The 22,989-nt window shown below is 36.7% G+C and overlaps 1 protein-coding gene across 1 annotated transcript in view; it reads right to left on the bottom strand.

Annotated features, from left to right (window-relative positions):
- TTC6 (tetratricopeptide repeat domain 6) overlaps nucleotides 1-22,989 on the bottom strand; it is a 189,720-nt gene that overhangs the window by 29,606 nt on the left and 137,125 nt on the right. The window contains exons 16-25 of the mRNA XM_070629311.1: nucleotides 16,601-16,770; nucleotides 13,988-14,108; nucleotides 12,423-12,573; nucleotides 9,404-9,486; nucleotides 8,392-8,468; nucleotides 7,793-7,953; nucleotides 4,749-4,883; nucleotides 3,116-3,265; nucleotides 2,128-2,268; nucleotides 736-849 (exon numbers count right to left, since the gene is read on the bottom strand). Coding sequence (XP_070485412.1) covers nucleotides 736-849; nucleotides 2,128-2,268; nucleotides 3,116-3,265; nucleotides 4,749-4,883; nucleotides 7,793-7,953; nucleotides 8,392-8,468; nucleotides 9,404-9,486; nucleotides 12,423-12,573; nucleotides 13,988-14,108; nucleotides 16,601-16,770 — 1,303 coding nt within the window. The remainder of the gene's footprint in view (nucleotides 1-735; nucleotides 850-2,127; nucleotides 2,269-3,115; nucleotides 3,266-4,748; nucleotides 4,884-7,792; nucleotides 7,954-8,391; nucleotides 8,469-9,403; nucleotides 9,487-12,422; nucleotides 12,574-13,987; nucleotides 14,109-16,600; nucleotides 16,771-22,989) is intronic.

Genomic DNA, 22,989 nt, shown 5'->3' with positions numbered 1-22,989 from the left:
CATTGACTCCACGTGAACAGAAACGAGGAGGGGAGGCAAGTGGACAGCTGAGAAAGAGAGCAGGCCAGGGCACTGGGACCACGGGGCAACTGGCCAGTGAGCAGTCTTGACTGGAAAAGGACCAAACCGTCATGGGGAGGGGAGAGAGGGGCGAGATTAGCAAATAAAAAAGAGGCTTGCACAGGGAGAAGCTGGACGAGGACAAATAGAGAAAAAGGTGTGCTGCGGCCGTCCGTTAGGGCTTCGAGATGCACAGGCAATCCTGGTCCCTGGTCCTGGAGGTGGAAACCATCATTCAAACACCCTGCTGTGTCTGTGGTCTGAGCACTGTACAAAAAATACCTCAATAAACTGTTCGAGCTCACGTTGAGATTTCTCTGGGGATCACTGCTGAAAAATTCTGCAGGAGTGGGTATCAGCAGGAACGTTTACTCAAATGAGAATTATGTCATCTACTTTTATTTATATATGCCTCCAAATATTCCTATAAGCATTGCAAAATTAATTTTTCATTTGACATTGCAGGCATTGTTTAAGAAAATTTAGTGAGCACTAACAAAGAAATTAAGTATTCTTTGAAATGGTTCTTTGGTTTCTCAAGTTTTTTGTGTGTCTGTAATTCCACAGGGGTTATTTTTCAAAACTATAACAGAAATAGTAAGAAAATACTTTACACGTGCTTTACAAGTGTTTACAAACGCTTGAACGTGTTATTTACCAAAACGGTCATCTTACCATTTGAAGTTCACCTATCCTGGTGTAACATAACGCTCTGTTATAAAATGCTACATAACTGTTCTTGTCCATGTTGATGGCTGTAGTTAAATCTGTAATCGCTAGCTTGTAAGTCTACAAAGAAAAAAATAATTACGTGAGAAAGGTTAATGAGGGACTGAAATTCAAATGTAAAATAAATTCTTGATTCTCAGAGAGTTTTTGCCCACTCATTTAACCATTCTGTGTATCATCCATGAAATTAAGATAATCAAGCTAATTCTTCAGAGTTAATTAAGATCTCTTGGTAGGAATTACTATTAGAGTTTCTCTTACCTGTAAATAAAATTCAATATATAAACAGCTTTAATTTCGACGATTATATCATTGCCAATGTTGCTGTACAGCAAGGAGAAAATTATACGTGCTATTGGTAATGGAGCAGCAAGCCACATTCACCCAGCACACATTCACCAGCGCTTACTTGCTTCTGTCACTCGTCCTGTCACATCACATAATCGTCATGTTTTCTACCCACGTTCTCCTCTGCTTCCTCTCTGATGCTCCTCTGATACCCTAGATCATCCATTTCTATAGATAGTAATTTTCATGGAATTAACATGTAATGCAAGGACTTACCTTTGCTTTAAGGTATTATTTGCAAAATATTTCATATGAAATAGCTACAAAGAAAGGTCAGAAAAGAAAAGTAGAGAGAAACAAAGTATTCCAGGAAGTATCAGATATCAATGGTGCTCCTCACACCCTTGGATCCAGTCAGTTCTGTTTAGGAATCAATCATAAACTCAAGCAATGATTTTGTTCTCAGTGTGTATAACCATATTATTTAAAATAGTAAAGAATTTAAAAGAACTCAAATGTCCAACAATAAGGTAGTTAAAAATAAACTATGGTGAATATTATGCAGTCATTAAAACTGGTATCTTCAAATATTAAGTGTGAGAAGCAAGGCACGACAGAAATTATTTAAGTAGCGTAACCCCAATTTTGGAAAATACGTATCATATAATCTTAGAAGGAAAAAAAAAGACTGAATGCAAATGCACCAAAATGCTCTCAGGAATTGTCATTTGAGGGTGGCATGTGATTTTAATCTTCTTCTTTATTCCCCTCTGTATTTTCCAGATTCCCTACAATGAATATATACTACTTTCTTAATACAAATAAATTGTGTTATTTAAAATGTACATGTCAAAAATAAATATCACTATGTTGTGAGAAACTATGCGCTGAAATCCCTTGCAATGCGACAGTGTCAAGCAGCGTCTGTAGCTCAGCCATTCACACCCTGGTGATTCCCCTCAGAGAGAAGAAAAGGAAGGGAGTCCCCACTTGGCATCTGAGCACCTGCCCACTCACAGACTTCAGGAAACAGGCAGGACGTCGCCCCACCTTGTTGTAGTATTTCAGAACTCCTCGGGAGATATAGGCACGCACGCTCTGGGGATAAATCCTGATGGCTTCGTTACAGTTCAAGATTGCTTTGGAGTATCTGCCTTTCAAACCATAGAAGGCTACTCGGCTTAAATATGCCTTTTCAGAGAGAGAGAGGAGGGAAGCAGGAAAGGATGTTTTAGTAAAAGCATCAATTCTACCAAAATACATGGTAGTCTGAACAGATCTATGCCACCCAAAGACGGTTTAAAATACAGTCTTTTTTTCCACTCTCTTTTATTAGAAAAAATTTCAAACATACAGAATAATTGAAAGAATAGTCCAGTGAAGGTCCATATGCCTACCACCTGGATCTAGTCATTATTAACATTTGGTAATATTTGCTGTATCTATTTTTTTCTGAACTATTTGAAAATAAGTTGTAGACATCACTATACCTCACACCAGGTTTTCCAGTATGCATCCCCTGTGAATAAGACATTCTCCTACACAACCACACTACCACTACATAGCTAAGAGAATTAACTGTATTTCCCTAAAATCATCTAATATTTAGTCCATGTTCAACTTTCATAGACTTTTAAAATTGGGATCCAATCAAGCTTCACCCATTGAATTCTGTGTTGTCTCCACAGTCTCTTATAAGGCAGGAATAAACGTGTTAGCAAAACAAGAAATAAATAAATCAATAACGGTATATAAAATTATAATAACTAATAGGTTCATTAAAATATTAACAATATTTTAGATATATCACAATTCATAAAGCACTTTTACATATGTTAATATCCCTGCTGGAAATAATATTTTTAGTTCAAGGGGAAATACAGATATATGGATTACCAAAATGGATTATCATAGTTAGCTGAAAAGTAGGTATAAGTAATCAATTATCTCTAACTAATAACAGTGACATATAAAGGATGTAATAGCTGTAGCAAATTGAACTCACTCTCCAAATCACTGCAATTGTTCATTTAGATACCTGGTAATGTTTGGGATCGAGGGTAATTGCACGATTAAAATCCAGAATCGAGTTATCCTTGTGGAGTTTTACCTTACAAAGCCCACGTTGATAAAAGCATTCTGCAAAATCAGGATTTGCTTTCACAGCTTTAGTAAACGAATCTAAAGCCTAGAAGAGTATATTGTTAAAAAGTAAATCATTTAGTGAGTAGGGCATATTCATTTAAAATGTTAATAAATTACCGTATATAACTATTGTTGCAAAGTTTTCACTCATTTTTGGTCATTTTAAATACATTTCTCCCAGTGACACTTGTAGAGCAAAGAAAAGTTATATTTATGCACAAATCAGGGTTATTATTAAAAATTTACAAGTCCTCTTACTCCCAGACTAATGTCTACATAATCCATGTTGTTAGATTACAATACTTTTGGAGGTGTAATTTTAATTGTTATTCTTCATATTGTATTTCTTCAAAGAAATCGCAACCAGCATATTTATTTTCCATGAGAGTCTAAGCACCATAGCAGGTACCATGAAATTTCAGAACAACAGAACTCCAGAATTTTTCCCAACATTGTAAAGCAAAACTGGGTTTGCTCTGTTCATCTAAAAGGGCTAAAAACTTGAAAAGATTTGTAATTAATCTTACATTTATTGGAATTTCTTAATGGAACAACTAATCAAATGTAACTCTTTTTTTTCCTCTGATGAGGAAGATTGGCCCTTAGTTAACATCTTTTGCCAATCTTCTTCTTTTTGCTTGAGGAAAATTGGCCCTCAGCTAACATTTGTGCCAACCTTCCTCTAATTTGTATGTGGGACGCTGCCACAGCATGGCTTGATGAGCAATATGTGGGTCTGCAGGCAGGATCCAAACCCATGAACCCTGGGCCACTGAAGTGGAGCATGAGAACCCAACCACTCCACCACCAGGCCAGCCCCTCTTTTTTCAAGGCTATGGAGATGCAAGTGTTGGAACCTTTCCACCTCTAGACTCTAGGACTATAAGGACTGGAATGGTGTGTGTGTGTGTGTGTGTGTGCGCGTGCGTGTGTGTGTAGAGATGGCACTGTGGAATACTCAACGTGAGCCATTGGAAAATATCAGTTATTTTACATATTTATCATATCATCCACAATTTTGAAGTGGAGAATTGTGTAAAATAGCCTAATATTGGATAAATACATGACAATTGAATCAAGCGGTTTTCAATGGATCTGGCCATCTTAATAATTAATTTCAATCTGATTTGAATTGTTCAGTTGTCAATAGGAGAACTCAGTGTCCTAATCATTTTCCGTTTATTCTACGTTACATTGAAGCACTCAGTTTAAAGTACTTACAATTTAATAAGTAAATTCATATTAATGTGATGGAATTATTTTGCTATAATAATTTCCTACAGTTAGATTTATTGTTTCGGTAGGAAATACGTATTAGTGTTTAGAATGTTGTTAACAAACAAGCATCGAATAAAATGTGTTGAATAAATAAAACAACGTAGTAGATATTGCAGTGTGCAGATTGACTGTAATAAGCCAAGCTTTGCAAGAAGCTTGGGTCTAGTCATTCACTGTATAGAAAAAGACCTGAATACAAGCAATTTCTAAAATCACAAATAACCTATGTTCTTAAGTAGAAAAAATACCATTTGTAAGTTGCCTTCGTCCATGTAACAAAGACCCAAGTTATACAGACAGTCTGCTGAAGCCGCTACGGCATTTGGTCCTTTATCTGAATGAGAAAAAACTTCCAACGCCTTTTTAAGCATTCTCATGGCTTCCTATAATGGTTAAAAAAAAAAAAGGGGGGGAAGAGAATGTTTCTTTTTCATAGTTATTTAACACGGCAGCCTTAAATGTTGAAAGGAATCCTGAGCACGCTGCCCGACTCTCATTTCTCATGAGGGCACAGGCACAGATCTTGTTAGCGCACCGGGAGACGGGGACCCGGATGTGGAGTCTGACCGCAGCGAGTCGCACAGCGGGGCCCACCCTACAAGATAGTACCTAAGCAGGCTTACACAGGTGGACCTCTGGAACTGTAATTTCTAAATTCTAAAGGCTATTTTCTTATAGTCTTAAATCAGACAAATTTATAGACTCGTTTATGACCAATTTCCTAGTAATTTCCTGAAGGGAACACTGGGCAGCTATTAGTAAAAGATCTCCAATGACAACTTCTGATGGGGTTTTAATCAACCTTTATTTTGTCCTGCTGTGCTCCTAATGGGATTCCACTGACACTAGAAGATAAACTAACATCAAAAGTCACCCATTTAGGGGCCGCCCGGTGGCCGAGTGGTTAAGTTCGAGTACTCCACTTTGGCGGCCCAGGGTTTTACCAGTTCGGATGCCGGGCGCGGACAGGGCACCGCTGGTCAGGCCACGTTGAGGCAGCGTCCCACATGCCACAACTAGAAGGACCTGCAACTAAGATATACAACTATGGGGGCGGGGGGGGGGGGGGGGCGTTGAGGAGATAAAGTGGGGGGGGGGGAGATGTCTCTTCATAAAAAAAAAAAAGTCACCCATTTAGACTACTTAGTCAAAACAGTTGAAACTCATTAATAAAAAAAAATTCAATTTTCCAGATAGAAATGTCTTTTCATAATTAATCAATGTATATATCTATATGGAAATACAAATACTTGTGACTCTTTAGCCCATTTTCTTGATCATATCAAATTGCTAGAGAAAGAATGCGATTTAGCCTGGATATGTTGTGTCCTCTGTGCATTTACTCCGCATGTTTACAGCCCACCTCAGCACCCATCCTTCCATCCTCACTCTCAGCACATGACCTTGCCATAGAAAAAACCATCACCTTCTCACTTCTCCTTTTTACCTTTCAATGGGTCTCTATCTTCCTCCATTTCCATCTTTTTCTCTCCTGTCTTTAAATGGTCCCCTTTCTTCTCCTGTTCAGAGCTAACTCCTCAAGCTCTGTCCTTCACCCCAGCTCCTTCTGCCTCCCTGAGCACAACCTGTTACTTCCTTCCTTTTTTGGCTCTCTGTCCCTGTGCTGAAGTCCATAAAGTCTTCTGTCTCATTCAAAGTAAAATGAACACATCTTCACTTCCTCCTCTAGGGGATCTCCCACCTCCCTCTCAGGAGGGTCTGGAGGGTCTTCAGGTAAGGCAGGTATACATTCTGAAAACAGTACTGTGGCTGCTGTGTAGATAAAAGCTTGGAAGAGTGCAACATTGTTCTGGACTAGGATAACGACCACAGCAACAGAGAAAGGAAGTGGATTTGAGAGACATTTAGAAAGTAGAACCAAGAGAACATCACTACTGATTGGGTGGAAGGGGACAATCAAAGGAGACCCCAAGTTTCTAGCAGAGCAACGGGGGCGCGGGGGAAGATTAAGGTAAATATAAGAGTATTCTTAGAAGGAATGCACTATCAGAAAGGTGTCAGTTCTCCCTAAAATAATCTAGGGATTCAATACAATTCAATCACAATTCCAAAAGGGTTTTTAATGGATCCTGACAAGCTGAATTTAAAATGTATATGGAAGAGTAAAGGCCCAAGACGAATCAGGAATTTCCTGGAGAAGAATATGGTGCAGGGACTTGCTCTACAAGATACCAAGAACCACGATAAAGCCAGAGTAATTCAGACATGGTACCACTGGGCCATGGATAGAAAAATTGACCAAAGGAACAGGATAGAGTGCCCACAATCAGATCCACACATACATGAAAACTTATGGTATGATAGATGTGACACTTCAAATCTTTGGGTTAAGGAGAACATTTCAATAAATGATGCTGGAACATCTGAATATCCATATGGGGAGAATTGAAATTTTATTGTCACACTCCAAAAAAACCAATTTAAAATAGAGCAAGTTCTTAAATGGAAAAAGTAAAACTTTAAAACTTTAAAACCTTTAGAAAAAAATATGACCTTGGCTAGGGTCGGGCTTCTTAAACAAGAATTTTTTTTTAAATTTTATGACAATAAAACAAAATGAGATATATTTGACTACATTAAAATTAAGAACCTCTGTTCATCAAAAGACACCATAAAGAAAATTAAAAGACCAGCCACAAATTGCAAGAAGACACATGGCACACACATAACCCACCAAGGATTAATGTACAGAATTTATTTTTTTAATGCCTAAAATTGATAAGAACAAAACAAATAAAAATGTGTATGGGAAATTTATAGAACAGGAAATATGAGTGGCTAACAAACATATAAAAATATGTACTCAAACTGAGAAATGTGAATTAAGACCATGATGAGACATCAGTTTTCACCCACCAAATTGACAAAAATAAAGTCTGACAACACCAATTATTGTAGAGGATCCAGATCAATAGGAACACTCACACACTGCAAGTGGGAGAATAAATTGGTGCAACCCAATGGAACAATGTGTCATTTTGTTGAAAATTCAACATTCACATTCTCTACATACCAGCAATTCTACTCCTAGGAATCTATCCTGGAAAACTACTCTCCCTATAAACAAAAGACATGAAAAAGAATATTTATAGCAGCCCTACTCTTAAGAAGAAAAAATAAATAAAAGGAAACAACTCAAATGTTAATTAACAGAAAAATCAATCAATAAATGCTATAATTTAGTTTTGTAAAAAAAAATGTAAGCAGTGATTCTAACACAAAATAAAATTTCCATTAAGTGGCTTAGTAAATGTTACTCAAGACTTCTCACCTTTCTTCTCTTGGCCTTCATTTGGGTTTTTGCTAAGAGAGTGTACGTGGTGATATCCGGCCTGTTCAAAATGAGCCCATCCAAGACCTGGATGGCCTTGTCGTGGTTCTCACAAAACGAATAAACGAGCGCTTGCTGTATAGGGCTCAACTTAATGAGACCTAGAAGGAAAGGAAACTCTATCAATACCTTTGCCAAGGATCTAGGATTTAGAATAGAATTATTTTAAGGAATTCCTTGATTCAATAGGAATTCAATAATCTATATTTATAGTATGAATTAACAAAGCAATATGACACTAAAATCTATTTGCTATCAACAGATAATAAGACTTCCCAATGACAAACAAAAAAAGTCAAAATGTAAACCTGGTGTTTCTGATAATAATCCCCCTCACAAAATTCACTGTGTTATGGAGCATTTTACTAACTGATTATGTACATGTGAAACTGAAATTTTACAGTTTCAGAATCTAACTTTGAATTTCAAGTGACCCCTTCACCTCATCTGTACACAGCTATCACAACAAGTATCAAAGTTTTAAAGAGGTATTACTTTTTAAACTAAGACAATTATAATTTTGCATTAATTATATTTACCTTTGTTCATTTCTGCTACTTGATAAATAGTGAACTTGGCAAGATCATAGCATTTCATCATAAGGAGATATTGTCCTCTGGAAGAAATAATACTTTTTAATTCTAAGTAGTTAAAAGTAATTTTTCTAAAACAAAGTTTCCTATAACCAGTTACTTAAAATTTTACAATTATAGTACATTCATTCATACTTACGTATGTATGATATAAACAATGTGAAAATTATATGCATTTTATAGAGTATAAATAGACCAATTAGCATGGAGATGTGATCAGAAAACAATTTAGGAAATGTGAAGCTGAAAGGAAAATACTCAAATCTTTTTGCAATGATCTGTATTTAAAATGTTTTACTCTGTTGCTGAGAAATTATTAAAAGATAAACATAGTTCAAGGAACATAACAGGGGGAAGTATTCACCTAAATTGATAAACTATGACTCAAGAGTTAAAAGACAAAGCAAGCCCTTCTCAGACAGCATTGTTCCAGTGCATTTTTCCATGTCTGTGAGTCTGTTTCTCATGTTAGAGACCAGAACGTTTTTGGGTAGTGATAACTCATAACTCGCAATGGGTTCCTTTACAGCAAGCTCGACTACATTTGAAACACAATTCAATGTGTCATTTTTCTTTCACTGAATTAGCTGAGGTTTATGTTTGATACCTCTGTGGACACAAACAACTGTTCAAAACATGTTACCTTACTTTCATGAGCTATGTGATAGCTATATAACCAGTAGTCTAAAACAGCCACAAAGAACTGAAAAACAAATCAGTTGTGTTTTGATATATGGATAGAGCAAAAGGAAAGACCTGGTTATCTTATATTATAAATTATCTTAAAGTTTAACAAAAACAATCACTACATCTAACTTGATGGTTGGGAGATGGCCATTGCTGGGAGATTAAATATAAAATGAGGAGACTGGAAAGACCAAGAGAGAACTAAGATCCCAACAGCTAGCTCAGAGGCTGAGTTATCCAAGGAGAATTCTGTCTATTTCTATGCTCATACCTGATTATGTATAATTGGATTCCATCTGGGTGAAGGTGGATCGCACGAGATAACTCTCTTACTGCCTTTTTCAGTTTATGCAGCTGTTGAGTGATAAACAGAAACTTAACTCATAATAATACTGCTTGCTTCCTTTCTGAGGTTTATCCCCTCCCATCTTTCAATACAGAAATTTTGCAGGAATATCTCCTAATACACATGCTTTTCTTAAGAATCATCAGAGCAAATGGAATTCAGAGAAGTAAAAAAAAAAAGTTGGCGATGCAAAGTCTTTCGGTTTTTTAAAACCATTTATCTTTAATTTTGAAGAATAATTACATATACCCACATATATATTATTTTACGTAAATGTGATTATATCATACATTCTAGTTTGTTTTCCTTTTTTGTTTAGCTTTTCAGTTTTTCTCTCTCGACCATAACACCTTTTTCACCAAACTTTATCCAGGTTAATAAACTAGCAAAGGAGGGTAAAATAAAAAGGAAACAATTCCACTTAAAAATAAGGAAAGTAAAACAAGCTTGCACTTAAATTAATAAGTAAATGAATGAATAAAACAAATACAGGATTGATGAAAAAACAGATCTGTTTAAAATCAATATATAATGAAAAGTAAACATTGATTCTTTCCTTAACACTGTCACAGAAGTACAATCTGGATTTGTACAAATTTGGGAACAAAAATCTATTATCATTCGGGATATTACAAAAGGAGGACTACTCAGATCCCAGCAAAATGAACCTGGGGCAACAAGGACTCCTCTTCGTATGCTGATATGGTGACACAAAGAGGAGAAGGCACGAAACTAGTGGGTGCAAGGAAGTAGGCAGTATCTGTTGAAATGGTACAAACTGTTTAGAGAAAATAGTGGATGGAGTCAAAAGACAGAACCCAAAAGGAGAGAGTCTGAGACGTGTTTAAATAAATTTGAGAATTTCTGGGGAACTTCAGGTCTGCTCTTCTCAAACTGACCTGCTCAGGTTGGTGTAATTAACAAACCATCTAGTCATATGTCAGCACTGCTCCACCTGTTCCAGCTATACATATCTGTGCATTGAGGAAACCTTGGTTGGGAAAGATGGAGGCTCACTCTCTGATCTTTACAAGCTGTCCTGGGGTTGGACTTCTCCAGGTGGCCTTAGATTGGGTTCACTATGGAGGCTGAACCCACACAGTAGGCATATGTATTCTTCTCTATATATACAGAGGGTTTCATTTGTAATTGTCTTATTTACATGGGATCATATTGTACATACCTTATACTCTTCTGAATCTTGCTTTTCTTACTCAACAATATCTCATGGAAATCCCTCTAAGTCAGCTGATATAGTTCTAATCACTCTTTTTATTGATTACATAATAGTCTATGGTGTGAACACAACACAATTTATTCAACCATTATTGTGTAGAGATTTTTGCCTCTCAGAACAATGAGTCTTTGAATATATGTCCTTACGCTCTGCTATTACGCTGGTGCTTTGCTTCCTAAGTATGCTCAGAGGAAATTCTAACTTCCACAGGAGGCCTCAACTCCATCAACAGGGAGTTAAGCAAAAAGACCACACATCCTTCCCATCCCTTCCCCAACAGAGGTAAAGAGCAAATTTTCACTGGGGACAATACTAAACCTTCCCTGAATCTTCTACCACCATCATCAGGAAGGTAAGGACTTTGAATGGGACTCTGGTCACACTGGGTCCCAAGATGTAGACAATGGAGAACAGAGCCTCCAGCCAACTCTCGGTGGACATGCAGCTTTTGCAGGAAATAACCTCTGTTATTTTAAGATGGTGATTTTAAAGTTTTGTTTGTTGTTGTTGTTGTTTTTCCACAGCATAACCTAGCCTATTCTGGCTGAAACCAGTGTGAGTAAAGGACTGTAGGGGAAGAGGGCAGAAAGGTGAGGAGGAGCCAGTTCACGTGGGCTCTAGGAGACCTCGGGATTTTGTAGGATTTAGCTTTTATTCTGAGCGCAAAAGGAAGCTGTTGAAAGGTTTGGGTCAAAGAAGTGAAATAATCTGACATGTTTTAACAAGATCACTATGGCTGCTCTTTTGAAAATCCATCCAAAAGGAGTGAAAACAGAAGCAAGAAGACCAGGAGGTCACCAACATAATCCTTGTGAGAATGACAGTGTCCTGGAAGGGGTTGTTAGCGGTGGCGTCATGGAAAGGAACAGCTCTTTTGAAAGGTGGAGACAGCAGTTAACAGTGTCTGTCTCTGGAGAGTCAGATTTGATTGGAGTCAGGAAGACCTTTTACTATTCATTGTATTCATTTGACTTTGTTAGACTAAGGATATATTACATTTTTTTACTTAAATAAGTTGTAAAATTTGAACAAAATTTAAAGGAAAGTATGAATGAGTAGGATCCCATTCTATGCAAGGATCCCGTTTTATGAGCCCACCCACTTACACACGCACACACACAAACACATGCAAACACACATATACACAAACACAAACAAAAACCAACACAGTCCAAAATGTTAATAGTAGTTCTCTCTAGAGAATGAAATTATGGATCACTTTTAATTTATTCTTATTTGCATACATATATTACATTCAATAAGTATATATTGCTTTTGTAATAAGGAAAAAACAGGTATTACTTAAAAAAATGAAAGGGCCAGCCCCATGGCGTAGTGGTTAAGTTCACGCACTCTGCTCCAGTGGCCTGGAGTTCACAGATTGATATCCTGGGTGCAGACATACACACCACTCATCAAGCCATGCTGTGGTGGCATCCTACATTCAAAGTAGAGGAATATTGGCAACAGATGTTAGCTCAGGGACAATCTTCCTCACCAAAAAATAAAAAAGACAAAACTTCACACCTCATCATAGAGGCGTCATAAGCGGATAATTATAGTTAACTATATCTACTTGATATTTATTGCTTACAAATGCATTAGCCTGTGTAATTAGCTGAAAAAGAATACATTAATATATTTTAAATTGTATTGAACAAATATCTAGAAAATTAAAACCTTTAAAAAAAATCAAACTTTAAATACCTTATGATAGGTTTCTGCTCGACAAATATAGCTTTGAATATATAAAGGATCAAGTTTAATAGCCTCAGAAAAATGCCAAATGGCTTCAATGTAGTTATCCAAGTGTAGCAGATATATGAGGCCAATATTTATATAAGCCAAACTAACAGTTCTAAAAAAACAAGAAAGCAAAATCTTGTTAGACATTTTAATTATTCCACATGTTCTCCAATTACAAATGAACCTCATGAAATATATACATCAATATATATCAGGTTTTTTTTTTAATGTTTTACTAAAGCAAAGTAAAACTCTCTCTATTAAAAATGATAAACACCTTTATAAAATCCTTAGGAGGGAATCAACATTTGCAGAGTTTGTGCTAGGAAGAGAATTCCTGAAGTCTCCTAGACTCTCAGCTATACTTTACTCCTCCTTGACTTAATCTGGATTTATCCTGAATTACAAACATAGTTTCCCTTAACTCAAAAGTCTTCGCCTCAGGCTATGTTAAATTCACCATGAGTAACAGTGAGAAACAGTAATATTCTCAGGCTTGGGGTTAAAAATCCTCTCCACATAGGTATTAACCCAGTCTCTTTTCTATATCAAATAAATGGTGTTTTTCTCTCTCAAAATCAAACAATTTTCAATACAGAAATGGCCTTAGAAATTACTTTGTTCCATGCCTCTATTTCAAAATACACGTCGTACAGCCTGACTTGATCGGAGCCCAGACCCTGTGCCTCAAAGACAGCAAAGTTCCTACTACCCATTTTTTGGATTTTTTGTAACTGAAACTCTTTTCTTTCCCTTCCTAGCTCAAAAATACCCGAAAGAAAACCACTGTGGCCATTATGGAGCCATGCTCCATGACTTTCCTGAGCCATGCGGGAAGTTTACCTTAGATAAGCTTAGTAAACAGTAGGCTGCTTGGCATGGAATTGGCATGGTTTGTTATTCTTTCTGACACCTTCTGTTTTAAGGAATGCTTCATGGAAAAGAAGGGGAATTATTTAATTAAATTCCGTGTTTTACAGCTTAGCTTTCTGACTAGCGTGTGTAAATTTCAGTCAGGGTTTCTTCCTGAACCTGCGTTCTAATGTTACTGGCTTTTTTCTTTTGCTTTACTAAGCAAAATGCAGTCAGATGATCTAAATAGAGGGTTCCCTCCTCTTGAGCCATAGGCTGTGCACAGCAGTGATATATCCAAGCAGAAGAGTCTGCCATTTTAAAACTGGAAGACAGTTTTGCATAAAGTTAACTTCCAAAAGCTCTAACCTGGGCATCCCCGAGCTGCTCTTAACAACTTGCTGATTCTGTTATTCACAGACTTAACTCCTCTCAAGCCCAGTCAATGTGTAAAATTTGCAAAAGCATCTGAGGCAAACAGATGTTGAGAACAGGTCTTATTTTAGAAGCAACCTTGCTCTTAGAAGCAGTATTCCACTTCTGGGATGACGTTATAATTGTCTCATTTTTACAAGGTTATTAATAATGAGAAGGAAAAGCATTTTCCTTTCATTCTGTTTTTTTCTTAATTTTATCCAAAAGTAAAACGAGTAAGGATGAAAAGAAAAACGTACCTGTCTAGAGAAATAACAGTTTCGAAGTCACAGATTGCCAGCAACCAAAGTTTTTGATCAGCATAGAGTATGCCCCGATGCAGAAAACAACTCAGATTCTCATAGCTGTCATTTATGAGAGCTTAAAAATAGAAGGGTATCTCTTAGTCAGGTTCTGAATGAACATATCTGAGTTATGTTTTAGTAAATACCCTTCCTACTGCTTATTCTTATTTTTTTAACATTACATAAAATAAAGCATCTACAATGAATGTGCTTACTTGGAAAGTGAAAAACAGTATTCACATACAAATGTATTTGTTTATAAGTAACAACGTGGCTATTGTGGTCCACAAAGTCATTAGAACTGGAAGCCATGCGGGTGGTAATCGAGGACAGTCCACTCACTTTACAGATGAAGACACTAAGGTCCGAAGTGGCTGGGTACATTGACCATGGTGGTGCTGTAAGTCAACGGAAAGATGGGCCTAGAAACTTCTGACTCACTTCAGTGAATTGCAGTCAGAAGGGCCCCAGAAAGACAGGAAGGCATTGCTGCTACTGGCCAAAGAACAGGCTCTGGTACAAGGCCAGATGGGCAGACGGCAGAGGTCAGGTTTACACAGACAAACCAGGACAGGCAGCCCAAGGAGGCCACGCCAAGACAAGCAGAACTCGGAGTTAAGGCAGGTAGCTTGACTACGCATGTCCCGACTAACAGAAGCACGGGGCAAAAAGAAGCTCCCCTCAGTACTCCAGGTGTGTAGCTCTCATCAGCAACCAGTCTAGAATCATCTAATGTCTCCTCGCTTACCCTTTCCCCCTTCGCTTTCAAGAACGTGCCAGTGGCTTAGATGGGCTTTCCACAACATTTGATCCATGCCTTCTAAGCTTCTTAAGCCCATTCTGGCTAAGAAGGGAAAGTTTTGCCAAAAATATGCATAATGCTCACAGTCTGGCACACAAATAGTCACAGCACTAGATGTGGGGAAGTTTCTCTAGTAGATGCAATAATCATACAGATTAGGTAAATAATCACGTGAAGGCAGTCTGACTGCTCAGTTCACAGTAAACTATTAGAATTACTTAAACTCTCTGTGACTCAGTTTTCTCATCAGTAAAATGGGGATGATAATAGCACCTACTTCATAACATTATTCTGAACCTTAATTGAGACACTCCATATATAGCATTTCGAATAGTGCTTGGCAAGTAGTAAAATGCCCAATAAGTGTTAGATGTTAATCTTAGCTTAGAAAAACATCAAAGGTCCTTTTTGATTGTGGAAGGTAAAACTCCTTGGGCAACCCTACGGGAAAAGATTGAAGCCAAAATCCAGCTGGTCTGCTCCGAATAATTAAATAACTGGGATTTTGTATTATTGTGATAGCCTAGAAAAGACGGGGTGAGGAGCCCAAAACGTGGAGAAGAGGGAACTAGGAGAAAGAGGCCCTTAGAGAAGACCAGGGAACAAGGCGTTCAGCCAGATGGCAGATGGACAGAGCTAACAGAGTGAGATATGCTTCCAGAAATAAGGTGTGTGACCTTCAATTTTAAATTGTCTGTGCTCACTTTACCCTTTGAACCCTAAATCGTTCAGTAATGGACAGGAGCCACAAGAAGTGAGTGGGTGAGCAAAAGTGGAGAGGCCATCAGAAAGCAAAAATTAGATGCAAAGATTGCAAGAGAACTCAACAGGAATCCTCAGCTTTCTCCTCCAAGACTCCTTGGAAATAGAAGGGAGGGCACTAGACTCTTCTGGGCACAAATGATAGGATTTGAGTGATTTTATTTGAAAATTCATGGGAAGGGGACTTCAGACGGCAAGTGGACTTAGAGATAAGTCACAGTCATCTTGGATCCCTCCCTGCAGAGCGACACATTCTCTCTGGAGAGTCTGATTGTCCCCTAACTCTAGATATTGTCTTGTCCAGAATGAGGAAGTGCTAGCACTTTGCTCCCAGGTGAATACAGCTCTGTTGGAGCGTTGGGCTCTGGCTGGAATTTGCCAGTCCGAATGGGCTAATTTATTCAGCTGAGGACTGTTTACTGAGCACTTACTCTATGCCCACAATTGTGCTGTGCATATTCATATGCCAGGAATGCACCGATAGAAGGTCAAGCGGAAATGGCCACTTTCAGCTGTTGGCGTCCTCTATCTACTGAGGATTCTCAAAGTCTATTTTCAGTTTAAGGGTTAAAAAATTCTGAATTCGACTAATCCATGGGCTGGGCCTATGGAGTAGGACACAGCCCACCAGGACAATTTATTGCCATTTTAGCAAGCTGACTAGGAAATAGACGTGGATTTCCAGAAATATCCTCCGAACTCAATATATGGAGATTTCATTGATATTATATTCTCCCTTTGCCACAGTTACACACACATGTAAATACGCACACTCACACACACTAAAAGCATGTATTCAAAACACTTAGCTAAACCATTGTTGCTTATAAGTATATATGCATACATGTACTATATAAACAGATATTAATATATAAGAATATATATTTACTATATAATAATACACATATTACATTAGTCATCCCACGTTAATATTCCACTCCCTGGAAGTGAGGTGCTGAACCTCAGATCAAATTCCCATCTCTGTGCAGTCGAAGGGAAAGCACCTGAAACGCTGAAATCCTGGAGCGCTCTGAAAGGGTTGCACTTTCTCAATAAGCAGGCCCTGTTGTAGAAGGCTACCCAGTTGTTAGGATCCAAGTGAATGGCAACAGAAAGATCCTGAATTGCTTGCTTATATAAGCGCCGTTTAAAATACGCTCTCCCTCGGCATGTCCTAGAAAAAGAAAAAAAATCATTTTAACAGGTATTGCAAAAAACATGCATTTTCTTTTTTTGGCAAACATATACAACTAGTCTTATATTTGAATAACAATTTGTGATTATTTCTCCTTGCTTCCCAAGAGTGTTTGGTCATGATGTTAATAGCAAAAAGGATATGAACTTTTTATAAATAAATCAATTATACTTTATCATATATATAATTATATGTTTATTAGTTATATGCTTACTAATTTTATTATATTTCTTACTTTTACCTTACAATAAAATAGAGATGAGATTTATTTTTATTACTTGTTGAGTACCCAAAATGTTAGACTCTAATTTATAGAAGATTGTTCTCTAGAAAAAACAGATAATCCATTTTGAAGGAAACGGGCCTCAGCGAGTAGAGTTCTTATGGGATTTTTCTCTGGCACTGAAGATCCACCCAAATAAACGGGAGGCTGCTCTATTATGGATAAAACTATTGTATCAGTTGTGTGAATTGGATTCTGTCTCCATTAACTTCTGACTTCAATTTTGAAATTATCATTGACCTATATAAATTCCTGGAAATCTCATTTTTAATCATTTAATAATGTAAAGGAAATTAGCTTTTAGAAATAAAATAAAGAAGACATTTAAGAAAAAAAACAAGAGGAATAAGCTAGTAGGTTGCCTGCTCTGAAGAAGTTAAAATAAATCCAGGAGAAGGATAAATAGAGGTTCAAGAAAGTTAGATTATGAAAGCAATGGTAATCTGGAGAAAAGCATGCAGCCAGTATGTTAGCAGACAGGTAACAGTCTTTCAAAAGCACTAAGAATCCTGAGACCCAGGACATTTTATCCTGGAGCAAAATATTTTTTACCCTATTATTTTTCTTTTAAAGATTGGCACCTGAACTAACATCTGTCGCTAATCTTCTTTTCTTTGTTGGTTTTTTCCCCTTCTTCTTCTTCTCCCCAAAGCCCCCCAGCACATAGTTGTATATTCTAGTTGTGGGTCCTTCTGGTTATGCTATGTGAGATGCTGCCTCAACATGGCTTGATGAGCAGTGCCATGTCCACACCCAGGATCCAAACCGGCGAAACCCTAGGCCACTGAAGCGGAGCATGCGAGCTTTACGACTCTGCCATGGGGCTGGCCCCTACCCTATCTTTAAGAAATGTCTTATGTATTTTCTATTGAATACGAGAAATTTATATTTATTTTTAATTATTTCTGATTGCTAAAGAATATTACTAATTATTTTTCAGCATATATATGATTCTGAACTTAAAATCTTACAGAATAAACCTTTAGTAATATTTAGTAATAACCTTTAGTAATTGACCATTAAAGTCATGGCAATTCTTCAAACACACTGACTTTTGCATCTGTTCCTTCTCTCGTTTCTACTGCTTTCATACTTCCCTCTCATCAACTCACACCTGGGCTAGTAGTTTTACTCCATTCCTAGCTGTAGAGTGATCAGATTTGATCATCACATAATAAAGATCTTTTTTCTCAAAAACTTTCAACAGCCCATATTGACAATGGGATAAGGTCAAATTCTTTAAAATGGCACATAAGGCCCTCCATAAGATAGCACTGTCTTATAATACCTTGAATTGACCTTTTTGCTCTTCTTCAATTAATTCGATGCCTTCCTACCTAAAGGTAATACCCCTTTAACTCAAGAAGACGTAGACAACCAGAATAGACCAACAACTAGGAAAGAATTTTGAGCGTTTCAAAAAAGTTTGCCTTCCCTTCAAAAGGCTACAAGCTGGGATAATTTTAGAAGTAAGTTATTTTAAACTTTCAAAGAACAAAAACTGTCCAATCCTAAAGGACATATTTCTAAGAAAAGAAATAAATGGAATGGTTAATTTATCTTGAGAAAGTAGTGAAATCCTAAAATCAAAATCTGACTACAAAAATAGTGAACACTCTTACAATGAATATAGATGAAGATTCTTAAAGAAAGTTAAGACAAAAAGAATTCAGTATAGTTCAATAATATTCCCTCTAAACATATATGATGGCCAAGAGGCATTTACCCTTCAAAATTAGAAAGCCTATAAACATGAGCATCTTATAAGTAGATCACAAGAAAAAAATTAAATAAGAAGAAAAGGATAAAAGGATACTCTCTTGAAATAATTAAAAAACGAATGGCTCCAAAATTACAACTATTATATTTTCTGGTTAAAAAAAAAAAAGCATTTTCATTAAATTCAAAAGATGAAGATTCCTATTATCACTAACATTATTTTTAAGTTAAAGTCAATGCAACAATAAAATGAGTTGGGAGATTAGGGGAGAGCAAAAATGGTAGAATAGAGAACTCCAGAACACCATCCTTCCAAAAAGGCAATGAATAAGCTGGCAAAAACTGTCATAATCAACTTTTTTGGAACTCTGAAGTCTAATTAAAACTTACGACAACCAGGGGAAAGCTTAATAAAGGGGAAAGAACTGCTGAATTTTGGTAAGAGAGCTCTATAGTGTTCTAACTTACCCTATTACCCTCCCCCACTTCCCAGCTCCACGGTGGCCTTGAGGATGGCACACTGCATTCCTGGTGCAGGTTGCTAGTACAAAAGGGAGCAATACAAATCTCGTTCTCAAAGAACTGTGGTTATGTGTTTTGACCTGTCTGGTGGATCACTGAAAGCCTGGTTCAATGGTTTCCCTCTGTTTTGTCTGCCTTTGAGCTTTCTTGACGGTATTGATCAAAAGCATTTAAAGGTAAATGCATTGACTGCTGCCACCTGGGGCACAGGATAACAGCTGGGGCAAGCAATAGACAGACCAAAAAGCCTGGGAAGGAAGAAGCTAAAGAAGGAGATACCTGGGGGAATGAGGGTTTTGGAAAGTTTCCACATATTCCAGGGACTCTAGAAGGCCACCTGCAAGCCCAAGGCTGGAAGCATGCACAGAAAAGACCTAAGAAGAATGTAAGCTCTCACCTGAATCTGGCTGATTCAGACTCCATGAAAGCAGGAAATGAAAGCTAAGGCATTGAAGTTGTAACTGCCTGGGTAAACACTGAAGGAGTGCCCCAACACAAAGTCAATCTGCAAAGACTGAGAGAAGCATTGTTGTTGTTGTCTGGCTACAGGAGTTTAAGGAAACCTTGGTCAAATCACTAGCTGACAAGTAAGCTAACAGAACAGAGACTTCAGTGGCCACACACGACAAAGAATATTGACTTTACAAAATCAGTTCAGAAAAGTCACTAAACAAACAACATGAATGACAAGAAGCAGTGACAACAAATCCTGGAAGGGGAGAGGGTGAATCCAATATCCCAAGTCACCACATTATAATATTCAAAGTGTCTACTTTTCAACAAAAAATTACAAGTAATGCAAAGGACCAAGAAAGTATGGCACATTCACAGGACAAAAAGAAATTAATAGAAACTGTCCCTGCGGAAGCCCAGACATTGGACATACTAAACAAAGACTTTAAATTAACTGTCTTAAATATGCTCAAAGAGCTAAAGACAACCATAGACAAAGAACTAAAGGAAACTAAGAGAATGATATCTCAACACATAGAAAACATCAATAAAGATAGGGATAGATAGAAATTGAATGATAGATAAGCTATAAAAAAAGGAACCAAATTGAAATTCTGGAGTTGAAAAGCACAAAAACTGAAATGAAAAATTCACTATCAAGTTTTAACAACAGATTTGAGTAGGCAAAAAAAGACTCAGTGAACTTGAAGTAGGTCAATTCAGATTGTCCAGTCGGAGAATTAAAAAGAGCGAAAAAGTAAATAAACAAGGCCTGGGGGACCTAAGGAACACCATCAAACATACGAACACATGCATATGTTGCAAGTTGCAGAGGAAAAGGAGATAGCAAAAGGGTCAGAAATAACATTTTAAAAAGCAATGAGTGAAAACTTCCTAAATTTGATGAAACAAATAAGTCTATGCATCCAAGAAGCTCAAAGATTCCATGTAGGATAAACTCCGAAAGATTCACACAAAGATGCCTTATAATTAACCTGTCAAAAGACAAAGACAAAAAGAGAATCTTAAAGCAAGAGAAAAGCAACTCATCATGTACCTGTGATCCTCAATAAGATTAACAGTTGATTTCTCATCAGAAATCTTGGAGGCCAGAAGACAGTGGGATGGCATATTCAAAGTGCTTAAAGAAAAAATTACCAACCAAGAATTCCACATCTGGCAAGCTATCCCTCAAAACTGAAGAATTTAAAACATTCCCAAATAAATAAAAACTGAGGGAGTTCATTGCTGGTAGACCTGCATTACTAGAAATGCTAAAAGGAGTCCCTAAGCCTGAAATGAAAGACATCAGGCAATAACTTGAAGCCATAAGAAGAAATAAAGAACACCAGTAAAGGTAACAAAGAGGTAAATACAAAAGCCAGTATTATAATATTTTTGTTTTTAACGCCTCCTTTTTTCCTATGTTACTTAAAAAGCAAATGCATATAGCAATGATTACAAATCTATGTCAAGGTATATACAATGTATAAAGATATAATTCATGACAATAACAACATGAAGCTGGGGGTGGAGCTACATATAGGACAGTAACATTTTAGTATACAATTGAAACCAAATTGCTATTAAATTCTAACTAGATTGTTTTAAATTATCATTTTAATTGTAATCTCAGGGTAACCACTAAGAAAATAGCAATAATATAGAATAAATAAAAGAAGTGAGAAGGGACTCAAAATGGTACACTAGAAAAGAAATGAATTAAACACCAAAAAAGGCAGTAATAAAGAAATTGAGGGAAAAAAATTATACAATACATACAGAAAACATATAGAAAAATATGGCATATAGCAGTTAGTTTTTCCTTACCAGTAATTACATTAAATGTAAATGTATCAAACTCTCCAATTAAAAGGTAGATATCACCAGACTGAATTTTTAAAATAACATAATCAGCTATATGCTGTGTAAAAGAAACCCAATTTAGAACCAAAGACACAAATAGGATGGAAAAAGGTATTCCATATAAATAGTAAACAAAAGAGTGCAGGAGAGGCATTACTCTGATACCAAAGCCAGACAAAGACATCACGGGAAAAGAAACCCACAGACAAATATCTCTTGTGAATACAGATACAAAATCCTCAACAAAATACTGGTAAACTGAATGCAAAAGCATATTAAAAGGACTATATACTATGACCAAGTGGAATTTATCCTAGTAACAGAGGGGTGATTCAACCTATGTAAATAATCAATGTAATACACTACATAAATAGAATGAAGGGGGGAAAGAACCACATGATAAAGGACATTTTTGGAAAACTCACAGTTAACATCATACTCAATGGTGAAAGAATGAAAGATTTTTCCCTAAGATCAGGAATAAGACAAAGATATCTGCTTTCCCAACTTTTATTCAACATTGTACTGGAAGCTTTAGAAAAGAGTAATTAAGCAAGAAAAATAAATAAATAAAAGGCCCCCAAATTAGAAGATGAGAAGTGAAACTATCTCTATTCATAGATGATATAATCTTACATATAAAACTCCTAAAGAACTCACAAAAAAACTATTAAAGTGAATAAGTGAATTCAGTAAAATTGCAAGATACAAGATCAACATATAAAAATCAGGTGTATTTAAATGAAACTAAGAAAACAGTTGCATTTACAATAGCATCAAAAAGAATTAAATATTTAGGAATAAATTTATCCAAGAGGGATAGGACTTGTACACTGAAAAATGTAAAACATTGCTGAAAGAAATTAAAGGTGACATAAAAAAAGACACCTCACGTTCCTGAATGGAAGACTTAATGTTGTTAAGATGGCAACGGTCCCCAAAGTGATTTATAGAATCAAAAATGTAATTCCCATCAAAACCCCAACTGCCCTTTTTGAACAATGGAAAAACTGAGACTAAAATTCATAGCAAATTCATAGAAATTGCAAAGAATGCCAAATAGCCAAAACAATCCTGAAAGGAAACTAAGTTTAAGGACTCACACGCCCCAATTTCAAAATTTAGTACAAAACTACTATAATCAAAACAATGTGGTACTGGCACAAGGATAGACATACAGGTCAATGGAATAGAATTGAGAGTCCAGAAATAAACCTATCCATCTATGATCAATTGATTTCCACAAAGGTGCCAAGACCATACAATGGAAAAAGAATGATCTCTTCAACAAATGGTTCTGGGACAACCATGTAGAAGAATGAAGTTGGACATGTACCTCACAACATATACAGAAA

This window comes from Equus przewalskii, chromosome 1 (genome assembly GCF_037783145.1).
Source record: "Equus przewalskii isolate Varuska chromosome 1, EquPr2, whole genome shotgun sequence".
NCBI classification, from domain to species: Eukaryota; Metazoa; Chordata; class Mammalia; order Perissodactyla; family Equidae; genus Equus; species Equus przewalskii.
The sequence above is the reverse complement of the archived record's forward strand: the minus strand, read 5'-3'. Positions and strand labels throughout refer to the sequence as shown.